This window comes from Haliotis rubra, unplaced genomic scaffold (genome assembly GCF_003918875.1).
Source record: "Haliotis rubra isolate DU_JTF1 unplaced genomic scaffold, ASM391887v1 Scf1316, whole genome shotgun sequence".
Taxonomy (NCBI): domain Eukaryota; kingdom Metazoa; phylum Mollusca; class Gastropoda; order Lepetellida; family Haliotidae; genus Haliotis; species Haliotis rubra.
The window spans coordinates 78,996-91,898 of NW_025765244.1; the positions used below are offsets into that span (position 1 = coordinate 78,996).

The window sequence follows — 12,903 nt, forward strand, 5'->3', positions numbered from 1 at the left end:
TACACGTGCTGCATGTTACCTGTCTTGGGGTATAAACGTATTGGGTGTGTTACCTGTCTTAGGTATAAACGTATACACGTGCTGCATGTTACGTGCCTGTCTTGGGTATAAACGTATTATTGTGTGGGCATACGTTACCTGTCTGGGGTATACACGTGCTGGTGTTACCTGTTACCTGTCTTGGGTATAAACGTATTGTGTGTTACCTGTCAGGGGCATACACGTGGCATACACGTGCTGCGTGTTACCTGTCTTGGGTATAAACTGTGTTATTGTTGTATTTGTTACCTGTCTGGGGGCATGCACGTGCTGTGTGTTACCTGTCTGGGGTATACACGTGCTGCGTGTTACCTGTCTGGGGTTAACGTAGTGCGTGTTACATTCTTGCATCTGTTACCTGTCTACTTCTAATGAACAGTTTTATTGTTACCTTGATTGGGTCTACGATTGTGTATTGTTACCTGTCTGGGGCATAAAGTGTGCGTGTTATATAGAGGCATAATATTAAGTTCAGAGTGAGTGAGTATGGACTTACACCGCTTTTAGTTATATTCCAGCAATATCACGACGAGGGACACCAGAAATGGGCTTCCCCATTGTGCCCACGTGGAGAATCGGACCCAGGTCATCGGCGGACGAGCGTGACGCTTTAACCATAAGGCTACCCTACCGCTCCTATCAGTGAGTGAGTGAGTTTAGTTTTACGCCGCACTCAGCAATATCCCAGCTATATGGCGGCTACCGCTCCTATCAAGTTCAGAAACAAACTTATATGACGCTTAGGCTTTATGCATATTTTGTATGGCAACAAGTGTAACTTGAGATAAATTCTTAAAAGGAGCGTGTTTTGCCAGTATGCCGTTCCATCATTTCGCGTCTCAATACAAAGCGAGACACATTCAATTTTAATATCGGCCACAACTGTATGAAAGTGGACATGAATTACAGTTTTGCATTAAAGCTTTGAATAAAATCAACAGTGAATGAGTGTGCTTAGTTTTACGCCGCATTAGTAATATCCCAGCTATATAACGGCTACGCTGATATGTGTTCAGAAACAAACTTATATGACACTTGGTTCGATTCACAGGTTCAATACTCAGTGTAACTTTGGAGATAAATCTTCCGTGTTTATGGCTTATAGTTATTGCTGACCCGTGAAGGTCCGATTAGTTTGAGCCTTCAGTACAATGCTTGTCGTAGAGTGGCGACTATCGGGATCTGGGTGAATCAGGATGCTGGCAATTTTGGTTGACACGTGTCATCGGTCTAATTTGCGCAGATCGATGCTCATGCTGTTGATCACGGGATTGTCTGGTCCAGACTCGATTATTTACAGACCGTCACCATATAGCTGGAATATTGCTGAGGGCGGCGTAAAATTAAAGTCACTCACTCACTCACTCACTCACTCACTATTCTTATTGCTAATTTTGAACCAGTGCTTATACTAGATGTCCCACCGATGAAATTCGTCACAAACGAAAGGCCGGTAAAGTGTTCACGACCAATACATGGAATGCCAAATATATAAAAGAACCGTATATCATGTGTCACATTTAATGAAATCAGTCAATAATACTTTTCTTCCTTGTGTCGCCACGATACAGCTGGTGGATACTGATGGATATGTGAGCAAGCTGTGCTCTATAAACAACCTGTCATCAGCGCCTTTAACCATAAACTAAATGTGAACGATGTGCTGGCATTACTGTTGCTAGGCAACTATTCTTTGAAGGAAAGGTGCATGGAACTGAAATGAATAAGGAAACGTACATAACACACTTTGATGAAAAAAAAGACATTAAAAATATACGGCGGTTGGTAGCCCAGTCTGCCGAAATGCCAACAGGCGAAGGCGACCTCAAAAGCACCTAACTGAAGAAAGCACCTAACTGAAGAAGAAGAAGAAGAAGGTAGCCCAGTGGTTAAAGCGTTGGCTCGTCACGCCAAAGACCAGGTTTGATTCCCCGTTGTTGTTTTTTTTGTTACAATGTATTTTTTATCTATTGCTCGTGTCCCCTGTCGTGGTATTGTCCCACTATAGCTAAAAGAAGACTTGAAATCATACCTAATCAATCATATCAGTATATAGTATGACGATAATGTTTTACAGATAAAAATAAAATGCAACAGAAAGAGGTTGGTAAAGCTCATCACCGCCACAGGTACCCTTGCCCACTCGACACACAGCCCAGACAGCAAAGTGGGACTTCTCCTTGTGAACAGTCACTAGCCGAGAATGAAACATACAATGATTTTGTTTAGCTTGATAACGGTGTAAGAATCTACAGCGAAACGTCTCCCTATGCAATAAACAAGAAGTTGTAATCCATGAAGATGCATGTTTCCTTTTTGACTCACCAACTTCTAGAATGCCGATCAAACAACTCCCTAGTCGAACCCATCAAGACTTTTCCGGAGAATATGTAGACTCCCTATAAGGCAGCCTTCAGCAATACCCAGAGTGTCAGAAGGGCTGTACGCCGCGGAGAACACGGACACTCACCTGATCTGTTGCCAAACATTTGGGAGCGTCAGAAACTGTTGTACGTAGTCACCCTGACGTGTCCTTTCTCTATCCAAGAACTACAGACAAGTCTAACATTTTGTCTCTGCATGTAATCGTTTACTGTTGCTGGTTGATGACAGTATATTAAAACATATGACCAGTTCCTTCCATTCACCACATCACGTGATCCAGCAGGGAGGACATATAGTTCGAACAGAAGGAGACCCATTTACGTTTCCTTGGTAACAGTTACATACATTGTTATATATATTGTGTATGTGACAGTGTTATTCATTGTATCACAATGTGTGTAACAATGTTCCTTTATTACATTATACCAGTTGAGAGTTAGTGTGGGGCAGTGGTGTGCTCTATTTTTTAGTTTTGTGCTGTACTAAAACACAGTTCTGGAATGTACTACAGCCTGTGGGCCTCGTAAGCATGTTTCTCCTTCCCTGTCTAGGGTAAGCATGTAGCCTGTTCCCCGCGTGAAGTAAACATGTCCTTAAAACCATCAAAGGCTATCAGTTATGTTCATATCAACATACACGGCATCTTTGAAGTCAGCAGCGGTGGAGTAGCCTAGTGGTTTCCATTTCCCACATAGGGTACAATATGTGAAGCACATTTCAGCGATATTGCTGGAATATTGCTAAACGCGTCGTGAAACTAAATTCACCCACTCACTTTAAAGTCACCAGAAGCGACAAAATGACATACAGGTGATCTTTATTTTATTCCGTCATGTTACAAAAATATAGTTACAACCTAATTTTGTGATACTGAACCATCATTGTCAAATATACATTCTGTGGGTATATATATATTATTATTATTATTTTGATATTCGTGAATAATGTAATTACATTAGATAAACATTTTCAAAAGCATATATAGAACCAAGAACCAGTGAACAGTAGTAACATTGTTTATGCAAAATAAACAGTAGATAATACAAGAATGTTTAAATTCATTCCATCCAAGTCAGTCCAGTTTCTTTGCAGAAGAGGCCCATGAAGGGAGGCATGTATCTTCACCAAAGCATATACTTCATCAAAACGCGAGGAATAATGTAACAGGTGAATGATGGACCTGACGCAGGAACAAGGAAAAGCCCAGACACGTTGTGTATACAACACAGAAGAAGTTGACATCCACAATATGGTGTCTTATACTTGAATACCAACGTCTATATGCCTCTCAAGAGGCCAATGTAACAAAGTATAAGTGCCGTACGTTTTATTGCAACAAAAACAAGCACATACATCATGTGAGTGAGTGAGTGAGTCTTACGCCGCTTTTAGCATTATCACGGCGGAGACATTAATCATCTCTGGTGATATTTTGTGTAGTACAGAATTCACTTTCTGAAATGATTATCAACACTTGACATTCGATTTACTGAACATAATACAATTAATGTTTATGTGAATTGACAAATCTGAACATTATGGTTAGCATTTGTTATATCACTTGGTTATGAAGCAGTACAAAACGTCATCATGGAAAAAACGATTTGCAGTCAAGTAGGTTAGACGTAAGTCAACATGGAGATAGGCCATCACAAACAGGTATGATACGTATGCGAGGTAAATATCATCCCAAAGATGGGCTTACAATGTCGTCAGTGCACAGGCACACAGTGTGTCCTCAACGAGTCCCCGTATACTAATGTGTGAGCAACAATTCCTACATAATCGTGTGTGCTCAACGAACCCTATGTAATAGTATGTGCTCAAAGAGAAGCCCTTATATAATTATGTGCTCAATGAGTCCATATATAATAGCGTTTGCTCAAAATGAAGCCACTGTATAATAGTGTTTGTTCAACAAGCCACTGTATAAAACCTCCAGCTTCCAACTAGTCATCAACACTTAATCCACTTGTAAAAACTGTCGATAGGCAATTCACACCCTATTACTATATTTGGCAACAAAATACATTATTTTGCTTTAAATTATTATCTTCACCGCAAATCTACACTACCACCTGAATACACTAAACAGCAAACAAAGCAAGTCCCAAATGTATGGTAAAATATGTGTTCGGTTTGATACAGGATGAAACCCATTTCATTGAAAGCTTAAAGCCTGAATTCTGTTACGCTAGTACAGGTTTGATACTTGACAGTTTTGTCACGCAGGTGCCGAAACAGACCCTCAATTGTAAGCTTACCACTCTGCAATGATATTTGTTTGTCAAACAAGCTATATAGTTCACACAGCTGTGGCCAGAACATGTCAATCTTCGAACTTTGTTCTTTGTTGTGGTGACGATGACGCGAGCAGTTGCATAACAATCTGGGTCTACGACAGGAGATCCACACGATTCACAGGAGTTGTTGTCGTCAAGCTTAAAATGATAACATCCTGGTTTGGGGCAAGACTCGTAGATTTCAACCTCAATTTCATCAAGTGTGCCCTCTTGCAAACCGGCGATAGAGATGTCGAATTCTGTTGTTCGAGTTTCTGAAACATATGTTTCAAGTAAAGCGCGCGAAACATATATCGAGACTATAATATATATTTATATACACAATATTCAATTTAAAGGAAATGGTCGTAGACGGTAGATTGTTACACAGAGCCATAATTTCGTGATTTTGGGATATACAACTTTGTATAATATAGATAAATAGTTACGGGTCTATCCTGCAATTTCAAGGAACAGAGTGTATCAATATATAAAACAGAACATTATGTATCAGGTGGCATATCATTCTGTCACGTCAGTAATATTTACCATATACGTTATATTTTCATTTTACACTACCCTAGGCACTACATCGAAGAATAACTTAGTTGGTTGAACCACCTCACCCAGCACGCGGCGTTTTGCCTCAATACTTGAAAGGATAAAAGGGTGGTACCTTCACAATTGTCTTCCTGGTGGTTGTCACCGAGGATACATCGACGGATTCAGATTTCTTCCTTTTGCATCCTGTCATGTGGATGACGTCACCACTTTTAAGGTTGAGCGCTTCATCTTCCCAGACGTCAACATACATGGAACCTGACCGGTCTGCCAGTTTGATTTGACGGTGCCTCAGTAACTTCCTTTCATATGCGTTTTTTTCAGTGATGACCGATTGCTGTAACATAAGCCATATTAACATAAAAACATATATAACCTATGATAGGGTGGAGAACAATAGGAATCATGCATTGAATCATTAAGGCACGTGCATACCAAACTCCTACCATTAAGATAGCAGATATATCCTAATTACAGACGAAGTTGTCGGCACCCGAGTGAATGAAACATTGGCTTTGCAAGATCAAGTTTAATACCAGGGTCATCTTCATATCTCCACATCATGATATCACGAAGTCTCTACTGACTCATTCAATGACTCGTGCCCTGATGGAAGGTTATACTGTGAACGCCATTCAAAACAAGAACGACAACTCTATCTGTGCTTATTCCAGCAACAAACAAAACTTCCATAGGTTTTGCACCTTGACCAGCTAAACCAAATAAATTCAAAGATTGGTACTGAGTACATGGACCCATGGCGTCCTGGCTAGAAACCAAATCACCGAGCTTGACCACAGGAGGATTGGAAAAAACAATTAGTTCTTGAGATATTTAATTAATAATAATAATAATAATAATACAGACTCCTTCGCCTGGATGAAGTCGGCTGTTCTCAAATATGAAACTGAGGGCTTCTCTTTTTGCTGCTCAGGACCAGTCACTTTCCACTCGTAATCGCCTCAATGTGATTCTTAAAGAAAATATTTACATGAAATGCCGACTGTGTAACGAATTTACAGAGACTGTCCAACACCTTGTTAGTGGATGCCCTTCCTTGGCACAAACAGCATATCTTAAACGACATGATGGCATGGCTCGTTGCTTTTACAACCGTCTTTGCCATGTCTGTGGCTTTGACTCCGAGGTCCATCCAGGGTACGCTCCTGAACATGTCCAGGGCGTCATGGAAAATGATGCTTTCAAACTTTTGTGGAATATGCCCATAAACAGTCTCTGAAGAATTCCTGCCAACAAACCTGATTCCTTTTGATGCCAACAAACTCTAATTTTGTCCCTTTTGATAAAGCCAATGGATTTATTTGACCTCGCCTTTATCATTGAAGTTTGTCGTCAGGTCCCCATTGTTTTGACAGCACCTCCTGATCTCTTGGCGCAGATCAGGAGAGTGCCCGGGTTCTCCACCGGGAGCACAGCCCTTCTGACACTCTGGGTAATGCAAAAGGCTGCAGTGTTGGTGAGCCTTCATATTCTCCGGAAAGTTCTTGGTGGGTTCGACTAGGCAGCGTTTCCTGGGAGAAGTCCCATTCGCTGTCTGGGCTGCGTGTAGAGGGGGCGAGGGCCCTGAGCTGATGATGAGCCTTACCAGCCTGACTGTGCCAGGATGACCCGAACCATCTCTGCTTTATATTATCTTTAATCTGTAAAACATAATTAATAATAATCCGAACGATTACAATAGGTCTACTGCCTAGGGGCAAGGAGCCCTTATTAATGAAAAATTCGTCGATTCAGTATAAGCGGAGTTGTCGAATGGAGGACGAGTCTAATTGGAGGGCGAATGGTGACGAATGCACTCTGAATCCACACGGGGAACTTGTGAACTGATGTGTCGCTTTTCATTTACTAAACCTTGACAGCTATGGTGATTACAATGTCTATCTTACCTTCACGATCTTTCCTTTTAGTGCAACCCATAACTTGGGCTTAAGGGCAAGGGCTTCCTGGATGGAAACAACATCTCCTCTTCCAAAGGCTTCCTCAACTAAGGAAGGATCAACTTCGATTTTTGCAATGCTTGTGGCTTTTGATTTCTCATTTAGAAATATCACATTTCCGCTCCAGCTAACGTTTTCCAAGAACAGGCTAGATTTAACCTTGATTTTGTCAAACAGGTTTCTGTTTGTGACACAGATGTCGACGGCAGATGTCTTGTCAGCAACCTCAGCCATAAACTGCTCCTTGCCATTTCGCATTTCGATTTTGTCCCTGTGTACTACTGTTACAGACACTGCAAGATTGGATGTTTTTTCAGCCGTCTTAACGTCTTTAAGGTTTATCCGCTGGAATATAAAAAAACTTTTTTTACACCATTTGTAACAATTACAAACTTACATATTATAAATATGAAACATAAGCGCATGTAAAATTGTCTTTAGATTTTCTGCCGAAATGGATTCATTTTTGGTCGAAAAAGGAAAAATAGTAAAAGGTGAAAATTCATGGATGTCATCTTCTTTATGAGAACGTTTCGGAGTACATGCTTACTCATTCATCAAAATAAAGAAGTTGACATCCATAGATTTTCACCTTTCATGTGTATCACTTCTAAATGCCATTAAGAAGAAGAACATAGTGTTGAAAATATTATCACTGGACAACCGCCTATCCCCACGTCTTCGTGAAAAGGTTGAGCATGTCCTGCTATACCGATCCCTTCATGTATGTCAGGTACGGATTGTATTGCAAGTTGTAACAATTGATCAAACAGATAAACGCACTCACTCTATCTTCACCTGTGTTTCCATCCATATCTTCATGGTCATCCTCCATTTCCACTCCAGTATTAGCACTTTCTACTGAAGATCAGGATGTATAATTAATGACACAGTATTCAGACATATTGACTGCATCTCAAACGATTCTGTTCCGTAGCTGAAGTCTTGCAGCATTCACAGATGTGACTTCCGTGAACATTATTCGTGTTTTAAACAAAGTTGATCAGTTGTCGTATCATCAATTAATTTCAGCCAGCTGTTTAGCCCCAGCTTACACAACTGATAGTATTTAAATATTTCCTTCTTTGTATAGATAGAGATTTTAAATTAGATAAAGTCGGAACCGTACAATGGACTGCTTAGGAATCCTTAGCAGAGATTTCTTATGGTTATGAAAAGCCTTTGTAGCTAAAACAGCAGTCAGTCTGCTTACCCTTCTCCAAACAGTCTTGAAGATGGTCTTTACCTGATCTTTACAAGACCTTTCATGCTTAAAGTCACAGCTTGGCCTTTGCACCGAGAAGCCAACCAAGACTCCGAACATTTTACTGCTTTGACTTATAATGTATCGTGTTCATGGTTTAGAGTGAGGACTCTGTTTGATCAAGATCAAGATAGTTTATTGGACATACTTAATGACCCTAATACTTAATGACAGGCAAAGTTTGGACAGAAGAACTCAGACACTTGCTTTATGTGTTAAAACAGGGCTAATTTTACATGAACAGATTTGTCTTCTGATGATAAACTAAGGGGCAAAAGAAACTTATCACTTTTAAATTAACGTTTTCGCAATTACAGACACTGCCATAAAGTGAAATGTTTTCAGAAAACATTCGCCAAAACACATTCTGTGGTCGAGTAGCAAGGCATAAGTCCGTGATTAAGTGAATTTCGTGCTGGCATGAAAAATTCCAAAACAGCATAAATGGAGTTTGCGGAAAATACCCCGTGCCCAATTTTAAAATACAGATGTGGAACAGTGCAACCATGCAGTATCAAAAAGAACATCACAGACATGCCGAGACTTTCACAAGCCGAACGTGACAGAGCCATTGGTATGGCAGAAATGGGGGCCTCACAACGTCACATTGCAAGAGTCTTCACTTGCAGCCAAGCAACCGTCAGCAACTTGTTGAGCCGTTACCAACAGACAGTCCAGACACAAAACCGTCCAAGAACGGGTAGACCAAGGGTTACCATGCCAGGTGAAGACTGCTACATCCGGACAATACACCTGCGGAACAGATTCGTCACGGCGACGTCAACGGCGGCGATGGCCTTGGGGCACCCAATCAGCAGATGAACTGTACTACGACGACTCCGTATGGCTGGCATCAGAGCTCACCGTCAGTTTCGTGGAATGGCCTTGACCCGTCAACACTGTCAACGCAGGTTACAGTGGGCTCGAACTGTACGTCGGTGGCAGCGACGTGATTGGGAGAGATTTCTGTTTACAGACGATAGTCGATTCATCATGTTCCGAAATGATGGGCGAGTTCGTGTTTACAGACGTAGGGGTGAGCGACTGGCGCCAAACTGTGTCCAAGAGGTGCACCCTTTTGGTGGAGGCGGTGTCAAAGGTACAGAGACGAAGGCTTGAGACCATTTGTGTCACCATTTGTGCGTCAACAGCCGCAGGGTTCGATCTTGCAACAGGACAATGCATGTCCGCATACTGCCAGGCTCTTATAAGACCACTCAACAACGTGAACGTATTGCCCTGGCCAGCACGATCTCCGGACATGAATCTTTTGGTTGATCTTGATAGACAGTTGAGACAACGGCAACCTCCACCAGCAAATTGACAACAGCTCGAATATGTTCTCTTGGGTCTGTGGCACAGAATACCTGCTGACGTCATCCGGCGACTACGCTATCCACGAGGATACACGCAACTGAAGGCTTGGACAGTTCCATAAGGTGACTTGAAACATCTTGTGAATGGGTAACCTGTGATTGGGTAACATTTCATTTTGACCCCACGTCTCTTGTGCTTGATTCCGTGACCAGATTACTATCGATTGACATTTGATGTTTCATGCTTGGTAAATGGTTATATTTGTATAATAACCAGTATTTCTATCATATATGTCTTGGTGTCTTCTTTATGAGCCTCAACACCAGGTTTTTGCCCATTAGTTTATAAATCTACCCTAGTAGGTTGACACAACTATTTCTGTGTGGAATATACACCTTTCTTAAATCGACAAACATATGAAAGATGATATCATCTTCGATGTTGCCTATGTTTCATTCATTATATCTGTCAGAATAAGTCTGAATGTTGTAACTGTAACCTTTTTATGTTTCTTGTTAAAAATGATTGATAAATATCTCTTAGGTTCAATAATTGTTTTTATGGATCTATATACACTGCATTTAGAACTTAAACAAAGGACATTAATAACTTTTAACAAAACATGTTTCGAGGTTTCAAATGAAATTTAGAGACTATCACTTCGGTCGAACATTCATGTAATTTCCAAACAGAGTGCGTTTATCTCCTAATAAATGGTAAGCCGTTACTGGGGCAAGTGAATTTTGCGGATTGACGACCCCTAGGCTCGACAGGAAATGCATGTTATTTCATACACGTTTATGACAGTGCTAAATGAGGCAAATGCCGGACGTGTTTAATTAATTATCATTAAGACTGGTCAAACGTTAAAATACGTTATTAACAAAATTGGGACAGGTAAATCTTAGATTTGAGCGGTAGTTTCATTTTCTATCGTCCATAGGACCGTAAGGTAAAACGTGCTACTGGTAACAGAAGGGACAAAACCCTTTCCACATTTATGAGAAGTCTCTGCTAAAAGCAAAACCTTGTACAATTGTGACTATATCATGAACATATAATTGTTTCTGCAGCATTACAGCTGTACGATTGCTTGTAAACAAATTGAGTCTGGCCCCGACAATTCAGTGAACACTGTCGCATTATATTTTTAGACAAACTACTTATGCCTAGGTCACATATCCACTTTGCCTGGAAAGATCAGTTTCAATGCCCAGCCGGGCTGAAAATCGGCAAAATTGAGAAAAAGACGGGGAGCTGGACGATCATCCGGGGGCATCGGTTGTTTTTGACATCAAAAAGACCCCTTTGACACATCGTAGACAAATCGGCAGAAAATAACTCACGTGTTATTTTCTTACGGCGACCGGTGGTCCACACTCCCATTGGTAACGGATCTGTGGCACATCCTCCGGCAACCCACCAGTGACCCAACAGGCACCTGCCTGACGATTTGTTCAGTGCGCTGGTGTGGTATGGCCACGGGAGAATAACAGAAAGATTGACTGCCCGGAATCAATCAATACTCGGATTGTTCCTAACGTAGTCAGCAGATTAAACTAAATCAGAAGGCGACCAACCATGGTCTGGGAAAGCATCGAGCAAACGCCGCACGGGTATCATTCAGACAACGGGAAAGCAGCAAAGGTCAGCAGGATGCCTGACCCACCACACTTGCCGAGGCTGACCCGGCTCCGTATGTAGTATGCCCGAGCCCCACATTCATTCTTGCAGCGCTGTTGCCGGGGGGAAGAGAGGGTGGCAAGACTAGAGTAGCGTCAGGGGAGGTGTTGGATCTGGCCTTGGCTGTTGCGTCATCTCGCTATGTTCATCATATTAGCAGCTTAATGATGAAACCCTTGTCATGCCGACAGTACTTTATTCATGTATTCTTGTAATCGTTTGCTTAGGTTCTGCATTCAAATTTCGGACTAGTGAATTATTTTTTGGGCAAGTAACTTTCAGCATAGCAAGCCCAACTGGGTAACAAAATTTGGAAACTATTTCGCACACTGCCCACATCTATAAGAAATCTCTGCTAAAAACAGAGTCGATTGTACAATTGTGACTATGTCATGAGCATATATTTGTAACAACTGTACGATGTTGTTTGTAAACAAATCGAGTCTGGACCAGACAATCCAGAGTCGCATTATATTTTTAGACAAACTACTTACTCTTCATGATGCAGGTCTGAAGATGTTCCTTAATATGATTTTGATCCTCCTCGAGTCCTTCCATGAAATAATCAAAGTCTCCAGCCGGCCTTCTCGTCAACAACAAAACAAGTTTTTCTATTTTCTTACTGTTTCCTGAAATAACGTTCATTTCCTCCATCTGCGCTGGTGTGAGTACTTTCTTCGCGAAAAGATGGTCTATGAGTTTTGTACCATTCAGTTGTAATTTGGATTTCAGATATTCAAATTCGTCCTGGAGTAGTTCAAAGGGGTTTCTGGTTGACATGTTTCCTGAAACAGAGATAATTGAGGTTTCTCCATTTGTGTAAATGTACCAGGTCCAGTTTTCGGTTATTCCTCACATGTATAGTGTTTACTTTACATTGTTTATTGTGAAGGCGTTTTCACATGGTGCAGACAAGCTGTCAAATACTGTTTTTCTTTGACATTGACGTTATATATTTTCAATCATTTACTCACAGTTTTGACTTGCTCTTTTCAATACAACATTATGTCTTTGGTGTGCTAGGAATTTTTGACAGGGGTTTGGAATCGCATATTGCGCTCCGATGATGATCATTTTATACCAAAGCAACATTCTTCAGGGCCTCTCCTCTACAGGCCAGTTTTCACTCTATAGACCAGTCGAGCCTTCCCCAAAGTGAAGGGCAAAAGCACGTTGCATATTTCTTAAGTGTTCATTTTACACAAAAACTTCTTATAGTGATCTTTCTACAGGAGAGCCTTCCCCTTTGGTAAAAAGGAACCTTTGTATCTTTCTGGCCTGACTTTGGAAAAGGAACCTTTGTACGGGTACCCTTCAGCAGTACAAAACAAACAGAACCATTATGTCCTACACACTACATAAGAAAAGTGTGGACTGCCTTGTTTATGATGTGTTTTAAAAAATGGTCATGAAA

General features: G+C 41.1%; 1 protein-coding gene across 2 annotated transcripts; it reads right to left on the minus strand.

Moving 5' to 3' along the window:
* Window positions 1-3,227: 3,227 nt before the first annotated feature.
* LOC124267502 lies at window positions 3,228-12,624 on the minus strand. Of its 2 annotated transcripts, none has more exons than XM_046702424.1 (5): window positions 11,984-12,624; window positions 8,013-8,083; window positions 7,175-7,570; window positions 5,383-5,604; window positions 3,228-4,981 (listed from the first exon to the last, which is right to left on the minus strand). In XM_046702424.1, exons 1-5 carry the CDS (start codon window positions 12,267-12,269, stop codon window positions 4,820-4,822), a joined length of 1,137 nt encoding a protein of 378 aa, XP_046558380.1. In that variant the 5' UTR covers window positions 12,270-12,624; the 3' UTR covers window positions 3,228-4,819. The 2 variants fall into 2 exon arrangements, with proteins under 2 accessions (XP_046558380.1, XP_046558379.1); XM_046702423.1 differs by having other exon boundaries at window positions 8,013-8,086; window positions 11,984-12,618.
* Window positions 12,625-12,903: the final 279 nt, after the last annotated feature.

Bases quoted from the DNA above. Each gene is read 5' to 3' on its own strand.
- LOC124267502 (XM_046702423.1), bottom strand. From the start codon at position 12,269: ATGTCAACCAGAAACCCCTTTGAACTACTCCAGGACGAATTTGAATAT. The intron at 5,605-7,174 runs GTAAGATAGACA...CTTATGTTACAG, and splicing joins TAAAAGGAAAGATCGTGAAG to CAATCGGTCATCACTGAAAA. The intron at 4,982-5,382 runs GTACCACCCTTT...CATATGTTTCAG, and splicing joins CCAGGAAGACAATTGTGAAG to AAACTCGAACAACAGAATTC.